At 34.2% G+C, this 22,407-nt stretch overlaps 2 protein-coding genes across 2 annotated transcripts in view; one reads left to right on the forward strand and one right to left on the reverse strand.

The window, feature by feature from the left end:
• Positions 1–940: 940 nt before the first annotated feature.
• hpda (4-hydroxyphenylpyruvate dioxygenase a) lies at positions 941–8,721 on the reverse strand. Its single transcript, XM_042723347.1, is given in 14 exon segments — positions 941–1,096; positions 1,098–1,109; positions 1,201–1,323; positions 1,416–1,487; positions 3,717–3,879; positions 3,968–4,045; positions 4,247–4,353; positions 4,431–4,520; positions 5,630–5,712; positions 5,968–6,010; positions 6,157–6,261; positions 7,716–7,778; positions 7,995–8,021; positions 8,600–8,721. Coding segments are annotated over 14 exon segments (1,110 nt in total). The 5' UTR covers positions 8,603–8,721; the 3' UTR covers positions 941–955.
• Positions 8,722–19,254: 10,533 nt separating this feature from the next.
• Positions 19,255–22,407, forward strand: part of LOC109067900 (myotubularin-related protein 4-like) — a 63,258-nt gene continuing 60,105 nt past the window's right edge. Inside the window, 2 exon segments of the mRNA XM_042723478.1 lie at positions 19,255–19,526; positions 21,413–21,512. Coding sequence (XP_042579412.1) covers positions 21,510–21,512 — 3 coding nt within the window. The 5' untranslated portion in view covers positions 19,255–19,526; positions 21,413–21,509.

Below are 22,407 nucleotides of genomic sequence, written 5' to 3' on the forward strand. Positions count from 1 at the left end.
GATCTGCAAGAAGGAATGGCAGAGGATCCCCAAATCCAGGTGTGTAAAAACTTGTTGCATCTTTCCCAAAAAGACTCATGGCTTGTATTAGATCAAAAGGGGCTTCTTTCTAATAAATACTTAGCAAAGGGTGTCTGAATACTTAGGACCATGTGATATTTCAGTTTTCATCAATCTGCAAAAATGTCATCAATTCTGTGTTTTTCTGTCAATATGGGGTGCTGTGTGTACATTAATGAGGAAAAAAAAAGCTGCAATATAACAAAGAGTGAAAAATTTAAGGGGGTCTGAATACTTTCCGTACCCACTGTAAATGAATAAACATAAATATTATCAAAAATATACTATGTGTGTGTGTCTTTTATATACAATAATAAATATACACAGTACACATACATATATTATGTAAACAAAAACTTATTTTGGATGCGACTAATCGTTTGACACTGTATATGCTGGTGATATATATATATTATCGTATATATATATATATATATATATATATATACATATACATAACAACACACACACCACACACACACACACACACACACACACACACCACACACACACACACACACACACACACACACACACACACATAAATATGAGCAATATCACAGGAGTAGCTGTGCAATATGGCCATATATCATCATATATATATCTTTTTTTTTTAATTGTGATATATAACTATATAACTCACAAGAGTTATGAAGTAATAATTTCACAAAACAAACTTACAACATTAACTTTTTAAATGAATAATATAAACATTATACACAAAATTCTGACTTCAGAATTGTGAGATATAAACTCACAGTTGTGATTTATGAAGTCTGATTCTGTGGCGGAAAAAGAGAGACCATTTTCTTACAGTTGCAAGTTTATATCTCGCAATTCTGAGAAAAAGTCAAATGACCTTTTGTTAATTCAGTGGCGAAAACGGGCTTCCATATTAAGTCTGGACGAATGAGGTCAAACATAGACTCACAGAGTGGTTGTTCCGCTGGATGACCTCCAGGAAGAGCGTCGGTCTGTCCTGCACGGTTTGGGTGAAGATCTGTAGCAGGTAACCTTTATCGTCATAGTCTACTAAGAATTTTTAACTCCTGCATTGGATAAAAGAACGAATGCATTAGAAAAAACATTCAAATGTGTGTATTTCTTGAACAGAACGGACTGTCATATTTCTTCTCTGACCTGCAGTGTTTTGAGGTCCTCCTTCACCTTGATCTTGGCCGTCTTGAGATTCTGCCGTAGGGTGTCGTAGTAATTATCGGGTGCGGACAGGAACTCCATCCCTCGAGCTCGGAGGTTCACAATCTGATTCATTAGGAAAGAGTTTGAGGTTTTGTATTTGACTTTATTGTGGTCTCATAGGAATGAATCATATTGAGAGGAGTTGTGAACCGTACAGCTTGGATGATGTTGGGGGTGTTTAGTGCGATGTGCTGCACTCCGGGTCCTCCGTTGTAGTCGATATACTCCTTTACAAACAACAAGAGGAAATTTTTGAGGTTAGATGGATGTTTATTATAGATTTCAAATGTTTTTGCCAAAGGTGAAGTGTATCGCAATTGTGGTAATTATTTTGACTCGACAAAGCCAACAGTGATCTACTATTTAAGCTGCTGCTTCTTCTGAGACTAAATTTAGTCAGTGTCTCCTCCTGGAGTTTTCAAGCTACAACCACCAAACTTGGTTCAGACCTCAAGATTGGTCTGATTTGGGTTGCTATATCTTTTCTAACTGATCGAAATTATGGTTTTCGTTAAACAGATGATCGAATCTACAAAAAGTCCCATAGACTTTCATTAAGGGGGTGTGAAAACTTTTGAACAAATATCACATATAAAGTATTTAAGCTGTTTATCACTAGCAAAGCTTAACGACTATCCTAGGACTACATGCTAAATCATGTTAGCAACATGCTAACTCATGCTAGCAATGTGCTAATCATGCTAGCAACCTAATAAATAATATAATGCTTAAATGCTTTTGTTTTAGCAATGTGTTGCAACGTTAATATCATTTTATTGACTGAGTAATATCTTCAAACTTCAGAAGTAATTTTAAACTTTCAAACAAGAATTTTTCAAGCTGTGTGTTTACAAACTTTACTCATCTATTAATTATTATGCCGCTTATCTAGTGTGGAATTAAAAAACATCATAACATTTAAAAACAACTGGTGTTGGATGTTACACTGTTTACAATGAAATTTCCCCAAAATACTTTTTTTTTCCATATTTTACCATCCAATAATGACACAGATAGGGGTTTTACAAACACATGGGTGGTCGTGAGTTGATGCAAAAGTAATAATTATTTTAATTTGAATGTAAAATTAGTCAAATTTTAATGTTGCTTGGTTTACTTCATTTACTTTACACATTATTTACACATTCATATAATTTCCAACATTTCTACAGATGGAAGTTTATAGCATTTCACCAATATTCGCCAAAATATATGAAATGTTAAAAGCTTGAGGGTTTGAACATTGGAAGTGGAGAATCTAAGACATAAATATTAGTATTATGTAGTAAAAAATAACATTTGTTTTATAATTATATAAAAAAAATGTGATGTTGTTTTATAGCTGTTTTATAGTGCAACTCTAATTTATATACTTATAATCAGGGGTATTATTAATAATTCTAAAAACTAAAAAATCGCATAAAAAAAGTTTAAATAAAACAGATGTTAACTGAAATACTGAAAAAAAGAAAATCTGCTAATTTCTACAACAAATTAAATTTTAATTTAGTTTGACTTAATGTTCTAAAAATAACTAAAACTACCTAGAATAAAAACTACGTATAATAATCTGTAAAACATTAGGGCACAATATACTGTATATTTTGAAGGATTTTTTCTGTACTTATTTTTACAGGTGTTTTACCAGAATTTTGAATTTCACACTTCATTGCACTGTGTTTTACTGAGTTACAAGAGAGATGTCAGTAAAATTAATAATGTCGTGTGTAATGAGCTGCCAGGACTTTTTCTGTTATTTTACGTATTAATTTTTTAGAAATGTTTTTTATTTGTTTGTTTTTTGAAAAATAATAAAAAATTACATAAAATATGCAAAAAGTTAATTTAAATAAAATTTAAAATAAAAATAAAAAACAAAAAAAAAAAAAATACCAAAAAAAAAATTAAAATGATAATACTGTTTATAATAATAATAATAATAATAATAATAATAATAATAAAGAAATAAATAAATAAATAAATAAATAAATTAATTAAATGACACAGATTAAATGTTAAATATATATATATAGGACTGCACAAATTGGCCCAAAAATTATATTGCAATTATTTTGTAAAATAGTGATTTAACAGCAATTTAACATTTAATGTGTGTCATTTAATTAATTAATTAAATTAAAACAATAAAAAAATACAAAAAAAATTATATATATATATATATTATATATATATATATATATATATATAACAAAAAATGTCACTGAAAAAAAAAATCAGTATTTGATGTGTTTATCTGCATGTCATTTTACCATTAAGCAAAATTAGAGAAATGTGAACATGAAAGTGTTTTTAAATTTTAGAAATATTAACTGAAAATCTCAGGGGTGAATATTTTTTACATAAGGGCTGATGGAAAAGGTTTAGGACTCACTGCCTTAAATAATTCAATAAAAAACTGAAATGTATGCAAGAAGTTATGCATCTGCTGGAGGAACCTGGATTTGTGATTTCTTCTTCCCCATGGCTGGTTCATTAATGGGCATCTTGATGGTTTCCTCATAATTGGTGACTACGATGGACCTGAGAGCGCTGTATTCGGTGTGGATCTGCTTATCATCGATGGACCAGAACCTGTGGAACATCAGACACTTCTGATACCTGCAGAAAAAGACAGATGGCGTTATTTGCCAGTGACATTTCCTCCAATTTGTCTTATTGATTTGTTTGTTGGACGTGTGACCCTCACCAGTCAGAAACTGGCACCATTGTGTCATCTGGCTGGTTTCCCACAATGTGATCGATGAAGCATAAGTGTCCCGGAGGCCTTTGAGAGACAAAGAAAACCGCCTGTGAGAAGTTTGATGCTTTTGAAAGCTGAAACATATTATTTAAGCCTAATTGCATGCATTTTTAGGTTGTGAAATGTCATAAATTAGGCAATCGTTTACATATCCGTATGTTTCTGGCCTAAGACTTTACTTGCACTTCAAATTATTTGAGTGAATATCTCAGTAAAATGACTCACAGTTTTGCTAACAGAGGGTCTCTGAACAGCGGCTCTTTGTATCCTGGCAGAAACAGACCTTTATATGGCCCCATGTACTCCACGAATGTGTGTGTCGTGTCTCCGTACTGCAAAACATTGCATCTCCAGCTCAAGTTTTTAATGCAAGTCTATGTGTGTCTGGGCAGAACTCTTGCTGACTTACCGTCTGAATTACGGCGTATTTGACCTTGCCGCCTGAATCCTGCTCGACCCACGGCTCTTTGATGATCACCGCTCCTCTCTCTTTGGCTTTCTGCGAACACAAGCTCACTTTTATTTCAAAGTCCCTTCAAGGCAAATCAGTTCACTGTGTGCAGTTATTTTCGAGGTGATGATTGTGCTCTAACTGGCTGTGAACTGAATAGAAAGCACTGTACTGCGTACTTAAAAAGTGCAATAGTATGCATTATGCAGTGATTATTTTCATCTTATTCCACTTTTTTTTAGTTTTCTTTTGCTTTGCTTTTGTTTTTTGTGATGTTCTTTTCCTGAACCATTTCAACCCTCATATTTGCTTTCTGTAATACAAAAGCAAAAGAAAAAAGTCCTGCATATTATTGAAAAAGTGTAATAATATGCATTTTGCAGGAATACATTTTTAAATGCATTATGCAGGAATATGGTGTTTTTTAGATTTTTTTTCATTCTGATAAATTTCTATGACAGTTAAACCCATTTTAACCCTCACACTATCATTAATGTAATCCAAATAAATAAATAAATAAATAAATCCTGCTGTTAACTTTGAAATATGATTAATTGTGTTTGAAATAATGCCTCCTTTTTAAAAAACAAAAGTGCCGTAATATGCATTATACAGATATTTAAAGCATGTTGCATGTGAGTTGCAGCCAGCTATCCAATTTTAAATAATTATTTAATTTTTTTATTTTTTTTTTTTTTTTTGTTGTAAAATATGTCTTACCTTTAGGTTCACGTCATATATTTTGACAGTCTGTTTAAAACTGAAGTTTTTTTTTTTTTTAAATTCAGTCAATATTCAAGTTAATTTCATCATCAGGAAGTGACATCATTTTGGAGGGAAAACAACAGTAAGTACAAGTGGATCTGATGAATTCTTTGATATTTTGTATAAATACTGCAGGAATAGTAAGAGTGATGTTGTTGTGTGTTACTGAGAACAAATGCTGGTTCTGAATTGTCAGTATGAAATTCTTGACTCATTTGATCTGATCTGACTGCTTTTACAAAATAATAATAATAATAATAATAGTGATAACTGGACATCCTCACTGAATTAATTATGCAACATTATAAACATTATTAGTGTGAATTATATAACATACTTCTGAAACCCTGTACAACATATAGTGTGCAGTATCAGTATTAAATATGATTTACCTTGATTAAAAAGTCACAGTCCTCCACTTGAAATGCCACGTCTTTCACTCCGTCTCCATGTTTCATGAGATGCTCGCCCATTTCTGTGGAGAGATGCTGGTGAGCACGTCATTGTTTCTTGATCTTTTCATGGATTTTTTTTTCTTTTCTTTTCTTTCTCTTTGAACCAGGCTCATTTTTAACCCTGAGTCATTATGTTATTCCATGCTTTTAAAATTAATTCTCAATTAAGAATTCTTATTTTCTTAATGCAAAGTATTATGTTTATTAAAGCATTAATATTATGTGGCCTGTTATTTCGTCACATGATGTTTAAGATGAATTGAAACAGTTCATACCCTCATTCCCTGGGTTCAGAGCGGACTCAAAGACGAAGATTATCTGGGAAAAGGACAGGTACATTTGACTCTGTGAGGTGCTTCTGAAATCAGTGTGCAGTTTGGATTTCAAAGCAGTTTTTTTTTTAAAGAAGTTGGTTTATTTCCATTCATTTTAGGACATGTATATTAAAGTTAATTCACACACACCTTGTCTTGTCTGATGGCGTGAGACACCACCTCTCTGCTGCCCGTCTCCAGACCTTTATACGCCAGCGGCTCGAAGCCAAACTTGTCACAGTAAAACACCGCAGCCTACGGCAATAACAACATGAACAGGTGCTTGCTGCATGTCTTAAAGTCCATTGTAAGGATAGAACAGTCAAGTATAGCTTTTATGAGGTACCGAGCATAAGAGAAAAAAACTAAAATAGCTGTTCGAACAAATGAATAAAATGCATTTGTTTGTGCTTGAAAACAACTCTGCATAAATTGTTTTTTTGAAGTTGTAATTAAAACAAATATTATTTAAAAAAAAAAAAAATGACAATAAATATATAAATAAAATAAAATAATCTGGCCAAACTATATTTTAAATTCTGAAGCTCATTAAAAATACTGAAAATATGAAATTGAAAATATATGTAGCTTCAACCTTCATTTACCAAAATGTGACATATTCAGTGTTATTTAAGAATCACCGAGAAACTGTGGTTATTGTTAATACTTTTCTACTTATATGTTAATTTTAGTTTTTTTGTCTGTAGTATATTTTTATTACAGTTTTAGTTATTTTACTACATAACTAAAGTTAAACTATATGAAAATGAGAAATGTTGTCATGGAAACTAACTATATATTATTTTTTCAGTTAACATTTATATTATTATTATTGTTTTTTTATTATTATTATTGTTTATTTATTTTTTATTTTTTTAGTTAACTATAAAAATCCTGATTTTAGGATTAGGCTTAGAAATATGCGGATGGGAAAACATATTTTTAAATACTTATAAAAATACATTTATATTTTGAAAAATATACAGAAAATGGCCAAAGTATATACTCATAGAAAATATATTTACAATTACATTTATTGAAATATATTTTAGCAAATATACTTTTTGACAATTTTTAAATATAGATTTTAAATACCTGCATGTATACTAAGCTTGTTTTACAAGGAAATACTATTTCAGTCTTTGTAATTCAAAATTTGATGTTTAATTCAGTGTTACTTGACATTTTTTGTAATTAATTGTTTCATTTATTTACAGTTAAAGTGTACATTTTTTCCACACCAATTTTTCTTCTCTAAACCTACCAAGACAGCGGTGCAAAATTATGTCATATTGGTCAACTGTGTTAATATGTAAACCTGAAGACTATCGAGATCAGATGAGATGAGCTATTGCATCACTGTTAGATTAAGATCACGTTATTGACTTCAGGATCTCTCTAATCTTCTGCTAACATTAGCATGTCAAATATATAAGCAACAATATTAGCAGCTTAAACTACTTTCATTTCAGTTCAGCCCACTTTATTACATTTAAATCATGCCACTAGTTTATATTCTGTGGCAGTATCTTATCAGAGACTCTCATTTAAACCTTCTGCATCAGAGCAGTTTTGCTTCAGTACAAAAGTATCATTTGAAAATTGAATTAAGTGCAAAATGATCTTGTTTTAATTTCAAAACTGTATATTATCATAATACAGTAATATTTTCATAACTGTTTTTTTTTTAATGCACATATTTAACTCACCTGTTTGGCATTTCCCACCCAGAATTTCACATGGTGAAAATTTATAAACTTTCCTCTCTCTGACTGCAATAAAATAAAATAAAATAAATATATATATATATAAATATAAATAAAATACATATATATATATACACACACACAATAAAAAAAAAAAAACTTTTTAAAGAAAAAAAATATTACATCACATTATAGATAATAAATATATTTAGAAATATTTAAAATAAATTTAGAAATATAATCATCTTTTTTTAATACTTAGAAATCATAAAGTCATGTTACCTTCTCTCCTTTGTCAGTGTAGGAAGTCTAAAAAAAGAACAGAGATCATAAATATGCATTAAAACATTTGTTCTTGATTAGAATAGGCTTAGAAAAACATAAAAGTCTCTTCTGAAGAATTTTGACCAGCAAATATATACAGATTGTTATTGTTACTAAAGTGCTAATATAACTGAATATAACATTTCCGCATCACAACTGCAATTGAATGAAAATACAGTTTATAGTCTCATATGGAAAAGTAATAAATAACATATATTGGCCCTATATGATATTATCATATATTTTACCTATAAGGCGATGTATAATTATATTATTTTTATATAATATTTGCACGTTCCCTGCAATGATGAAGATATAAGTATAAATGCTCAAATAATTTTTACATGTTTATCTTTTATATTTACTTTTATATTTAGAATGAATAGACATGTACGTGTATGTCCACAAATGCATTGCACATTATTGCACATACATAAACATACTGGATATATGTGTTAATATGAAACTGTACCGATTTCTAATGTATTTTTAATTCATATGACGATATATTTAATGTGTGATTGTAATGTATGTAGATATATTGTAAATGTATACACACTCACCATGTTGATGTTGTCTGTGGGTCTGATGGACAGAAGAGCTTCACACACACTCGGCCTGTTTTATGGAGCTCAGGTTAAACACACCTTCAGTCTCGTCCAGCCAAAAGAGTGTCTGCACACACATCCTCTCTCTCTCTCTCTCTCTCTCTCTCTGTCACACACACACACTCACACACACACACACACAGCAGAGCTTTCCAGAGGTGAGGGTCATCAGACGGACACATCTGGAGTGCCTAAAGAAGTGCATCATTTGATGGATTTTATCTGCTCCAGAACTAAAGTAATTCCATTCAAAGTAAACTAAAACTAATAAACGAATACATAAAAATTTATTTAAAAATATATAGGTATTTTTAAAAACATAAATATGACAAAACAAAAAAACTAACTAATTTTAAAGTGAATACAGAATTATTATTTTTTTATATATATATATTATATTAACAAAAAACTATAATAGTATATCAGTGATACTAAAATAACACTGGTTCACTTTCTCTTTACCAGTTATGTAAAAAATAATTTGGGCAAATAGGGAATCATTTTATAAAATCTGAATACATAAATCAGAATACAAAGATGTACAGATGTAAATATATAGATGTAAATTTTAATATGCAGTATAAATGCAAATTGTGAATGTATAGAAGATGTAGTTATAATATAATATAATATAATGTCGTTATAATTCTGAATATATAAATGTAAATTGGAATTAGATATAAATCTGAATATATAGATACAAAACTGAACATGTACATGTAAAATCATGAGTACAGACGTAAATCTGATAATATAGGTACAGGTTTGAATATATAGGAAAATGTGAATCGTGAATATATTTGTTTCTGGATTATTCTAATGGCATATGACACAGATATAAGCTTGGTAGTAATATACATATATACATACAGTGTACATAGAATAAATGTACTGTACATTTATTATGGGATTGTGCAGTACTTTGATTTTTACGCTAGAGGGAGTCACTATATCATTACATATTTTACCATAATGAAGATTCTAGAAACTCTTAACCAGACTGCATGTTTGTGACATCAAAATATGTTTTAAATAGTTTTTTTGTCAATGCCGTTTTAATACACAGAAGAGACTTACACTGAATCCCTCAAAACCCCATGCAAGCATGTTCCTCGAATTCTTCAGAAATGATCATCTGACTGGACAGTAATGTGAAGCAAATTAAGAAACCTGAGCTCATCTGACAGAACTGTTATCTAGAACATTGCCAAATGTTTGCTGTTTCGACAGAGCTGCAGGTGCAGTTTGCTGTATAGAAACGGTTTAAGACTGTCTGAATGGGAAGTCTCTGTTTTTGACCTTGTCTCTAAGGACACTGAAAGACTGAATTGCCTTTGTCCAAGTTCACCATCATTTCGTCATAACCACTAATGCTTGAAAAACAGGTGAGAAGCCATATAACTGATAACAAGCCCAGAGATGTTTAAGTAGCTGTGGGCGGGGCTACAGTCTGTCAATCAACAGCCATACATCCAAACTACACTCAAACTAAACTTTAAATAAAACCTGATCTAAAAGCTCAACAAAACAAAAATGCATGGGAATAAGTTGGCAAATATAAAGCAATATATTATACATTTCCATTTTTGGGGTGGGGGCGCTAGTGCTTATATTTTTCAACATACTGCAATATATGCATGGACCATCTATGATATCAACGAAGACAAAAACTGAATTACATTTTTACATAATAGCTTTATTAAACCACTCAGCTAATTAATTTCACTTTCATGAGTTAATGCTTGGGTTTACATAAATCTGAATATATAATCATAAACTTTTTTCTAAATTCATTGTTTGCATAGTTATGCATTTCATATATGAAAATATGTGTGGTGGTATATACTTAAAACGTTATATTAAAATTTTAGGGGTTTTGGACAATTTGATGTCTTGGTAAAACCATATAAATATCAAAATATTTTCCTCATAATTGTGTGTAATTTATATATTGCACATATTTCACCACTTTTATGTACAATTATATAAAAATATATAAGTAACTATATTGTCATATATTTTAAATTTAAAAAGTGGCAATTCCTTATATATCGGATTAGCAATATATTTTGTTATATATTTTGTATATTTTGCAGAAAATTATTTCTGTATGTTTTGTTATATATTCTGTATATAAATGATTTTCTGTCTCAATATTAAAACAAGAACAAACATCTATATCTAAACATCCTTAAATCAAAATACATTTACTGTACTTGAGATGCAAAGTGACTTATGAAGTTATGCTTAAAACAAGAACAAACATCTGTTAATGGGGTCAGAAAAAAAAAAAAGGAAAGAAGCAGAAGCATTTTTTTTAATGTTGTTAGCAAGTTTGTATTGTAAAATTTTAATAATTTTTCAGCAAGCAAGAATTAATATGCCATTATGCATCTCATTGAATATCTCCTGATTTAAAAAATTTTTGTATTGGAAAACCAGACAAAGGTTCTGAGTAACAGTGCAGATGAACGTGAAAAATCGTCTGAATGTAAAATATAAAGTATGTACAGATGCGGCAAGTCTCATCGGCAGGCTGAATCGGATCCCAGCTGAGCTCTACGTGCACAGAGTGTTGGCTCCTGGACGAGGCAGGTGTACCATCACTGACTGCTGAGTGCTGATGTCAGACGGTCAATCTGTGATTAAAGACGAAAGCCAGTGCAGAAATAGCCCAAGCTCTACGTGCACAGCTCGGTTAGATCAAGATACCATGAGCCGAACTTCACGTCTTAACGTTGTGTTAACGAGCCAGTAATCAATGACCTCTTGTCTTCTGATGCGTCTGCTCACTGATCAGCTGGACTTGTTTAGAGAACAGCAACCATTGCTGCGAGGACAAACTACTGTACAAGTGTAGGCCTAGCTTCATGTTTTATTATCAAAACAAAGCAAAAAGCAATTCAAATAAGCAGCATCACTGATGCAGAGCCACATGCACGTACACTGCATCTGAATTCCACTGAATTTAAATAATAAAAAAATATATTATACAAAACAAAGCAACATAATTCAAATATACAAATATGTTTTGTCGTGGCCAGCTGTGTGTTCATAATCTGCAGTCCTGTATTGCATCGTTCAACATTTCACTGGCATTCTATTCTGTATTGAAATCACTATTTCACTCTATTGCTGTGACAATGTGACATAAACCTGTTAAACCCTTGAGACCTCTTGAGCAGTCGCAGACCCTTCAGAGATGCTTCAGATCTAAACACAGAGTCTGATTAAGCATTTATGCTCTTCTGCATAAATACATATTGTCACCACTGTTTATTAGACTTGGTACTTGAGCAAAATTATATTTTGGGGTCCTTTATATACTCATGGCACTCTTTGAAATAGTGTAAGTTGTATATATGGTAATCAGTACCATGATTATGTCATATTTTGTTTTATACTTGACCTCACCTATAAAAAGATAAATGAATTTTGTTTCACATAACGCGCTCCGTCTCTTTAAAACCGTTTTAAACATTTTGTTTCACATAACGCGCGCTCCGTCTCTTTAAAACCAAGCCTCGCACGACGCGCCGTGAACCACGTGGTCCCCTAGTGCCGCGCTGTGATTTTCTATTGGCTCAAACCAGGCTCAAACCCCCCCCCCCGCTCCTCCGCAGCCTCGCTCTGATTGGTTCGCATGTGGGTGTGCTCGCGGCATTCAGGCGTCCTGTTGTTTGAGCCAGCTAACCCAACCGTGTGCTCCCCATTGGCCTGTTGGACCGGCTAAGTACGCCGGGGCACCGGCATTCCGCGCCTCGCCATTGCGGCAACTCTAGAGACACGCTCTGTTCGTGATTGGGCTGGACGCGCGATAGGTCATCGCATGTGCAATGCGGACAGTAGTGCGCTGTACTGAGTCAACCGTTCGTTGTTGTCAGATGTTGCTTGTCGCCCACCTCAAGCTGCCCCACCCACCCCACCGCGATCTTGATCAATATTGCATTATTTCTGTTTGATTTTAGCAGAGTGATTATTCTTTAATGTGTTTGCGCGTTACGTTAGGCGGAGTGTTGTATGAATCTAAAACACGACATCGATGTCAGCCCTGGTTTTTGTGTGGTTTTCTGCCGACCATGTGGTTTGTATTGGTAGTTTGTATTGACCAGCTGGGATGTTGTACAGGCTGTGAAACCCTCCACCCTGTAGCTACACACACACACCACACACACACCACACTACACACAACACACAACACAACACACAACACCAACACCACAACACACACACACCACACCACCACACAGCCGAGGTCACAGTAAGTTGATGAACTGTATGGTTCAGTTTTAAGTGGTATTTCAGTAACACCAATCACACAATGCACTCTTTTAAATGGAAGAATTCCACAGGCGGTTGTTGTTAATTAAAGTGATCTTCCGAATGTTGTCAGTGCTGTAAGCTGGGTTTAAGTTAGTTTTTGTGTTCTCAATATTCTCAACAAATCTGATATCTTGCTGGTGTTAATGTAAGATTTACATAAGATATACTTTTCTGTTACCGGTAAAGACACAAAACATATGCCACTGCAGCATAGTAAAACATATTGCGATATTCGTACAAGTTAGATATTGTATGCAATTTAATTTATCAATTAAATTATTAAATTAACTGTAAACTCTTCTCTGTCAAGGAGGTATTATTGTTATTCTTAATATTTAAAAATATTTTTATTATTATAATAATGTATCGTATCATTTATTGTTATCTGATTTTATTTAATTATTTGTATTATATATGTGATACTATTTACAAGGTCTACACCACTGACTTGGTTTGTTATCTGGTTCTATTTTAAAATCATTGTTGTAATTTAATGGAAATAAAACAGGGAAAAAGGAAAAATAAAAAAGAGAATCAAATAATGTGCTAGAAATACATTGCATGGTAAATATTGCCACTTTATAGTTTTTTCATTTTACATCAAGGATGTCTGACTTCAAGCTTTTGTTCATATCTGTAATATTAATTATTTGTGCTAGAAGGAAAAGAGTGAATCTTTGATGTTGCATTCATATATTTTTCCTAGCAGATGTCATACACTAAGTGCTTGCCGCTTGATCCTTTGGACATCTGTTAATCACAACAGTCTCAAATGTGACATTTTAAGCACCTTTTTTTTTTTGTTAAACCCTGAACAGGATTACTGCGGTAGTCTTCCATGCGTGAATGCTTTTTCAGTGTTGTAAATCCTGTGAGTTTGCTTCATTTGTGAATTGCTGGTGGATTTATTTGTTCTTCTTCAGTTACACATGAAACAGACAGTTTGTGGCCTGCAGCTAATGGAACGCAGTTTGCAAAGGCGTTTTCATATAGAATAATTGCTCCGGTTCTGTTTGATCTTAAACCGGGCGAGGTCCTCCCAGTGAGCACCAGTGATGGAATCCTGTTCAGGACCCACCGGATACCCGTTCTCATTCCTCAAGCCTGGGAAGCCCAGCCATGCGTCTCAGTGCTTTAGGTGAATATCTAATGATGGGCTCATGCTCATGTTAAGGTGTCAGACGGCTCTGTTAAATAGCCTCGAATGGGACTACTCCTGCACCGCTCTGAATCTAGGTCCCTGTGGCACGTACACAGTATGTTTAAGATTCTCGTTAAATAATAATTTGTGAATGTCAGCATGCATTATCTCCGTTAGAAAGCTTGACGGTTCTCATTATAGCTATGAGTTGCCAGAAGTTTTGAAGATGTGGTGTTTGTGGTGATAAAGTGTGTTAATAGAGCGAAAGATTCATTTAAAATGTGAATAAAGTGAGTGACCAGTCAGCTGATAAAAACATTACAATAATCCACACCGCATCAGTTAACATCTTGAGAAGCCAAACGAAACAAACCCATCAAGACATTTTTAACTTCAAACTGTTGCTTCCAGTTATTATGGTCCATAATCCATAATATCGCTTCCTCCAGTGAAGAGCTCCATCTCCTGTTGTCCTCTCACATCTAAATCCACCCATATTAACTGTTTTAGCTCGTAAGCGGTGCTTGATCTGTGCAGCTTTCTATCCTGATTCAGACCAGGATGATGGTTTCGACCCCGGAGGAAGTGTTATTAGAACTCATGGATAATGGACTCACACTCGGTTTGAAGTTAAAAACGTCTTTATGATTATTTATGACAGCAAGACAATTTTGTCTTCTCCAGATGTTAACTGATGGACTGTGAGTGGGGTGCTGTGGATATTGTGAGGCAACAAGATTTGGATGTGTTTTTATCAGCTGTTTGGAACTCTCATTCTGACGGCACCCATTCACCGCAGAGCATCCATTGCTGAGGGACACTGATGCAGGCTGCTAGCATTTCTCCAATCTGATGAAAAACCAACTCTCGGATGGCCTGAGAGAGAAATTGTCACTCTTAAGGTAAAACTATTCCTTTAAGAGCCGCGGACTTTTACTTTGTACACAAACGTGAGCACGTCTCAGATGCTCGAGTGTAGTCAGCGGGGTTTGTTTTATTGCTTTTTTATCAGATATTTTGAATACTTTAACCATCTCTGCTCCTGCACTTTGACATGTTGTGTTTGTGTATAACTACTCCTTCATATCTCGGGAATGATAAGTAGAGCGAACTAGATGATGATTGACGAACCGCTTTCAGATTTTGACTGCATATTGACTTTTGACCTGTAAGATAAGGGTTTTGCTATGTGCTAGAGCGAGATCAGATGCTTTGTTTATATACTAGATGAGCTTGTTTTGTATCTTCTGTTGAGTTTTAGGGGAACCTCGAAGCAGATTTCAGTCAGGAGAATTTAGAAGTGAACTTTTCTTTTCTTGGTAGGGAGAGCGAAGGAGATACCGATGTGACAAGCAGAGGAACTTTAATTCAATTCTTGCCTTGAAACACAAAAAACTTAAAACTTCTGTTAAAAGGGAAATTTTTAGCTATTTTAAAAAGGTTTGAAAACTAGTTTTTTATGTTTATGTGTCATACATATGGTTGGCAGTGTGTGTGTTGCTTTGGTGTTCCTGGATGGGTTTTTAAACCACCACCAAGTGATGTATTGCCGTAATTGTTCAAAAGTCTCAAACTAAGACTGCGATTATTATTTGAAGTAATTTTATTTGTCTTTTGTCTGATAAAAGAAAAAAACATGAATTTGATTTTAAAATGACAGCCAACTTTTGGATGTATTTTATGTTGGTCCTGCTGTGGTTTTTAATTCCCTCTCACCAATTAGTGCTCATAAGATCAGCACAGATGCAGTTTTTCATCTGAAGGGAAATAAATGAGCATCAGAGAATTGTCATCTATGCTAAACACAGGTCACCAAATCCAATTGTCCAGACAGACGATTTCAGTCTATTGAATTTGCTCTGTTGCTGACGAACAGTGTTTGTATCTGTGTTTTTGAGTTGAGCTTGAGCTTGATGAGTGTCTAGAGGTCAGCGAGGTCATGGACGGGTCGACCTGAGTTCGAGTTCACCGTCCCCTTCAATTTGACCTGGAAACAGATTCTAGATTGTATCTGGTGTTTCATCATGGAGGATTTTGATGTGGGTCTTGCTATGTTTGGAGCATGTCTAGAGTTCGTCCTGAACTCCACAGGCTGTTACAGTAAAAAATAAGTCACAGCAAAATCTGGCCACATCTTAGGTTTGCATTTCATATTTCTCTTACATGATATAAAGGACTTTCTGTGCATTAAAATCTAATAGCAGTCTACATTTTGGGCATTAGGGTTTTGTGGATTCATATTTTGGGATAATAAGTCACATTTCTGTCTATCAATCTATCATTTGAGTTGTTGAGTGATTTCTGAAATGCATCTAGAATAGTTCAGTGTGTGTTGTGTGAAGTCAGATAAGGACGGGCGTGTTTGGACCTGTGTGGGAAGGCGGATCTCTTCATTTACACCAAGGCTTTGCTTTCTGGAGGTGTGTGGCAACTCCTCAGGTTCAGATGCACAGTAACCAAGATAGAATCAGTTTTATAAAAACATAGTGTTCTCTGTGCTAGCAGCCTTGTTAAAGCCTGTGAAATATTGGCTCCAAATAAAGTTTTTCCAAGTGCTTTGCAGAAAACTGGTACTGGTCCCACCACGTCTGTGGAATTTTGTGGGGAATGGAAAGCTCATGGAGGCTAAACATAGAAAACACTTTTATTTTCTCTTCCTCCATCACACCTCACAGGTGAGACGCTCAGGGAAGTCCCGTTCGGTCGTAAAGCTTTTGCCTCGATGACCGCAGCATGTGTTACTGCCATAAAAGGCGTTTTATGCCATGTTTAAAGGAGGCTCGGAAACTATGGGGGAAGTTTTGTGTTGTAACATGGCTAGATAACAAGTGCAATTAAACGCTGATATAGAATATTTATGTTCATATTATCATTGATACATAAATATAAGTGGTGTGGAGGGTCTTTTAAGCTTTGTCGGCTTTCTGCCTGTAGTCTTAATGTATAAACAGACATCCTGGAAACAAATGGAAAGATTGGAAAACATGTGGTTTCTAGATTGAAATAGCAACAGTTTTTGGCTTGTAATTCAAAGAGAAAAGGACTTTTCAAAAAGAAGTATTCAATTTGTTTTTTGAATTTGAAATAATATAGAGCTTTGGTTCCCTTAAAGTGTACAATTAATAATTAATTAAATTAATACATTTGACATTTTATTTATTAGTTTTATTTAATAGGGACAAGGCAATATACCATTGCCTACAATTTCAAGCAGCCAATGCTCCACAATAAGGCTTCTAGCCAAACGGCTAATTTGCAGCCCCAGTCCCCTGGTTTAGGCTTTTTTAAACAACAACATAAAACAATAATCACACAAAAAACAAAGAAAGCAAAAGTAAATAAATAAATAAATAAATACATTTCTTAGGAAAAAGTTCAACTCTATTTTCATTTTCAGTTCAGTTGGCAGGCTGTTCCAAAGCAGTGTACCTTGAACTGAAAATATGGATTGTGCAAATTTAGTTTTTCTCTTTGGGTACGTGCAGTTCTGATTGGTTGCACCTCTTGTAGTGACCCCCCACCCCCTTACTACTCTGTTTTGATATTAATTGGCATATAATGTCTGGAGCAAGATTATTTACACATTTAAAAACCATTTTAATAAAAGACAAATTAATACAATTTTCATAACTAAGCAAACTATGTTTTTGTATAATATTACAATGATGCCATCTATTTGGTTTCTTGTCCAAAAATTTTAGTGTTTGTTTATATAGAGATCTAACAGGTTTGATAGTCAGTTGAGAAACTTGACTCCAGACAGTCACACCATAAGATAAATGCAAAAAGACCATTTTATGCATGTAATAACTTAGCTGCTTTTATAGAGATATTTCAAATGAGAATGTAAAAATAACACCTAATATATTTGATTGATATTTGAAGATCTTTTGATTGATCTTAATTCTAAATCCACTCGGCTTTTCCTTCCTTCTTATTGAAAAACACATTGAGACAGTTTTTGAACAATTCAAGGTCAAACAGTTGTTTTGCAGCCACTGTGACACACCAATCATTTAATATGTTAATATATCTGCAGCTAAGTGTGAATTCTTTGCAGATACATAAATGACTGTATCATCTGCATATAACTGAGATTTAGTTTGCTTACAGCAATTTGGTAAATCATTGACATATAAAGAAAATAACAATGGACCCAAAATTGACCCTTGAGGGAGACCCATCTCATTGTTTCGTAAATCTTGAATTATTTATTTTAACACACTGATCTCGAGATTCTAAATATGATCTAAACCAATTTATGGCCTGCTGAGAGAAGCTAAACAAATTTAATTTATGTAGGAGAATTTCATGATTCACTGTATCAAATGCCTTTTTGAGATCTAAAAACACTGCGCCTACTACACTGCCATTATCTAAAGCTCCCTTAATAAATTCTGTGAGAAAGCAATTTGCCCTTTCTGTCGAATACTTTGGCCTTAAACCAAACTATTTAGAGTGAAATAGATCATGTTTTTCTAGATATTTGATAAGTTGTTCAGCTACCAACTTTTCCAAAATTTTAGAGATTACAGGGAGTTTAATGGATCATATAGCTTACTCTGTTCATCTGGTTTCTTGAGTCAAATATAACTGGAGTGTAATTGTTATAAAAGTGTATTTTTTTCCCCAGTATACAGTAATAATAAAGTGTGTTCTCATACATTGTAAAAGAAAATGTTTGAATTTTTAAAATAAAATAATGATTATTGGAGTATATTTTACAAGAAAATGGTATTTCAGTTTTTCTATAGTATTATTGGCACAGTAATGTACAATAAAATCATAGGCACAGTCCAGTACCACACCAGATGCTTAAAAAGGTCATTTACTCATTCATTTAATTTGATTAAAAAAAAAAAAAAAAAAAAACGGGCAAAAAGATGTGTTTGTGTGTGTGTGTTATTTATATATATATATAAAATGCACATTTTTTCCCAGTTGTAATTTATTTATCATTTATTTTTTTTATCATCAATTTAAATGAATGAGTAAATGACCTTCATAAACAAATGGCTTGGACATCCGCTTGCAGTTTCTCCGGGTCATTCCAGTGCAGCGTAAAGACGCACAGCAGCAGCAGGGTCTCAGCAGGGGTCCGGAGACTCTATTGTGACTGTGAAATGTATCGCGGGTGGGGGCGTTACATGCAAACAAAACACAGCGAGCGTTTCTTTGCTTTGTGCTCTACTGATACAGATGCTCGTGAACGCACGTGCGTTAAAAGTTTGTTTAGAACCCAGAGCGATGGAAACGTGCGCGCTATGCTTCTGCTGAGACACGCAGAAGAACTGCGCGGTCACGTACAACAACGCCCCGAGGCTCCTCCCACTTCGCGCGCTCTGAGCGTGGATAGGCGTGATCGTGGCGTGAAGCGCACTGGAGTTTGTGTCCACGCACGCACACAGACGCGCTCAGGTAAGAGCTCAACTTCTTTGAGAATGAGCGTTTCATTCACTGACATGCTGTTGCGCGCGAGTGGAGCGTTGCGCTCGTTACATTTGTAGCGCTTTCGGAAGTTTAGAACGTTCAGAACTGTTACAGTGTTTCAGCGCTCAGTGTTACAGTGTGGCTTCAGACGCGAGTTAAACAGCTTCTCTGCGCTTTTTAAATAAGATGCCATAAGATGGAATGTGAGAGGTATTTCTGATGTCTTTGACGTGTCCCATGAGAGTTTGTGCTGAGTGAGTGAGTGTGTGTGTGTGTGAGAGAGAGAGTGTTTGCAGTAGTGGAACAAAATCAGGGGGTGTGTTTCAAATGCATTGTGGGTAAAAGCTGCCCTCTTGCATTCAGGTAGATCTGTCATGTTTGAAACGAGACTCTCAGAAAAGAAAAGCTGTTACTGGGACGGGGCATTTTCAAAAGGTTAGACCCTTTTGAAAAGGTACAAAGTGACATCTGTGGGATTTTTTTTGAGTGTGTATAAGAATTGTCATTTAATGGATCTCAAAGTCAACAATAAGTTTTTTTTTTTCTTGCCCAGCCATTTAGTTTTCATAATTTATTTTACTGTATGTGTACTGTACATGTATTAAGTCATTCTGCATTAAATCCACCTTATTGTATAGTTAAAGACAATTTACATATTGATAATTATGTACGTATGTGAACCTGTATGTAGTGGTGTGCATATACACATACATATTTTGCTGAAAAATATAATGGATAAAATAAAAACACATATATAAATAAAAATTTTATAATGTTTATATACATAGTGTGCATCTCTAGTAAATATGTATTTGTACATAAATATTATATAATTTTCATTTTATATATACAATTTTTATATATAGATATTTAGATATACACATACATACACATATGAACTGTGCCTTTGAATTTCTTTACAAACTTTTTTTTTGTGTACGTTTTGTTAGGAAACCCAGTCAGCGAGTGTGCGGACACATGGTTGGTGATCTGTGGGTTTCCCATGAGCTCTTGGCTCCTGTGGCGTTTTCACTTTCACTTTCCTGTAAATCAAAGCTCATCCTATTAGTCAGCTTGTAGCCGGAGATCAAGGTTGTCTCGGCGGGTGAGGAGGAACTCCATGGGTGTGTCCATGAGCTCATACAACACACAGTGCTTTACACGGGATCATTAAACTGCCTGTGTGTGTGTGTGTGTGTGTGTGTTTAGAGCGCCTGACAGTGACAGACTGCACTGATAACCTGTGCATGTTTGGATCTGTTTGCTAAACTATGTCTTAGACTCAACATTTTTCTATCAAATTTTTTAAGTGTTTGGACTCTGAGCAGGAAAAACACACATGCTGAACATTCCAGAGAAAGAGTTGAGAAAGACTTTGATCTGAGCAAAACTGAACACTAATATCACTTATTGTACAACCTTGCTGCTTGCATGAGCAATAACAGAAATAAGATACATGCACATAACACTAAAGATATGCAAAGCTAAATATTTTTTGAGGTCAACTTTTTGGCTGACTGGACTGGTCTTCAGAAAGCCCAGCATAATTTTTTTTGTGTGTTCACCAATTGGAAAGGCTTTTTGTAAAATGCATTTGTACATTCAAAAGTGGGCTATAGTTTTCAAACATGTATTTTGTCATCCTGCAGCAAAATGTGTGTGTGTGTGTGTGTGTGTGTGATTTTTTTTTTTTTTTTTTAAACTGATAAAAAAGGAGGGTAAAGACTTATATTTTTACAAAAGATTTCTATTTTTAATAGACTTCTGTTCTTTTTGACATTTAATTTGCTCCCCGTCTCACCTCACTGATGCTTATGTGTTGAATGGTTTAAGTTTAGTTGACATTGACTGATTTCTGATCTGTTTTCTTGCAGATTGTGTGTCTTGTGAGCTGTCACTAAGCTGAGAGACCCGAGAGGAGAGCTGGCGGAGCCGTAACAGAGACTAAATCAAAGCACTTCTGCTGAGAAAATGGTGAGTCTGGGGGGCGTTAGAATGTGTCACCTGCAATAACTTGCTTCTTCTTTTGATTTGGGTTAGAAATATGACATTTTAGAACTATTTTTGTGAGATTCAGGCAGCTTTTTATCATCTACTGTGTTTTGCTGACCGAGGGTCACCTGAGGATAACCCATGGTTTATATCTGGTTAGAAACATTTTGTGTGCTTTAAAGCTAATGATCCACCCTGAGTTTACGGCGTGTGTTCAGCGCTGTGGTTTCTGAACACAGCTGCTCTTTGGCTCAGTGCATGCTAAAGAAATGCCCTCTGGCTGGAAGAGCAAGCCAAGACGACATCTATCACCTTTATGAAACAATCCTTTCATTATTGGCATATCAGAGACTGATGCGTGTCTTAGATCGCATGTTGTGCTTCGTGTGTTTGTCGTGACCCCGTGTTATTAACTGCCATGATGGTTTACATTCCGCTCTCTTCCTGTTCTTCATTTTCTGCTCTCCCAGAGTGGACTTCCCCAATAAAACTACCTTGCAGGGGTGAACAGATGTTGGGAAGATCCTTGATGTTTGCATGCATGTGTTTGAAGAAAGCTCAGGGAATGCTGATGCCTCTTAAACGCTGACGGATGCATTCACTATGATAACTATCCAAAACCATAAATTAGTTTTTGTTCAAATCAAAATTAATTGTCTGACCTGTTGAGCAAAGGTTATTTGGGTTTGATAAATTGATCTAAATGTCGTTTATGATGAGAGCAAGAACAAATATGTCAGTGGGATATGAAAACTTTACTTTTGAATTACATTGTTTTTTTGTTTGTTTTTTTGAGCCCTTTGGCAGAAATTAGTTTTTGTTTTAATCATAAACTCATTTCATTTTTATCAATTTATCAGAAAGTATTGTTAACTAA

This window comes from Cyprinus carpio, chromosome B5, assembly GCF_018340385.1.
Source record: "Cyprinus carpio isolate SPL01 chromosome B5, ASM1834038v1, whole genome shotgun sequence".
Lineage (NCBI taxonomy): Eukaryota > Metazoa > Chordata > Actinopteri > Cypriniformes > Cyprinidae > Cyprinus > Cyprinus carpio.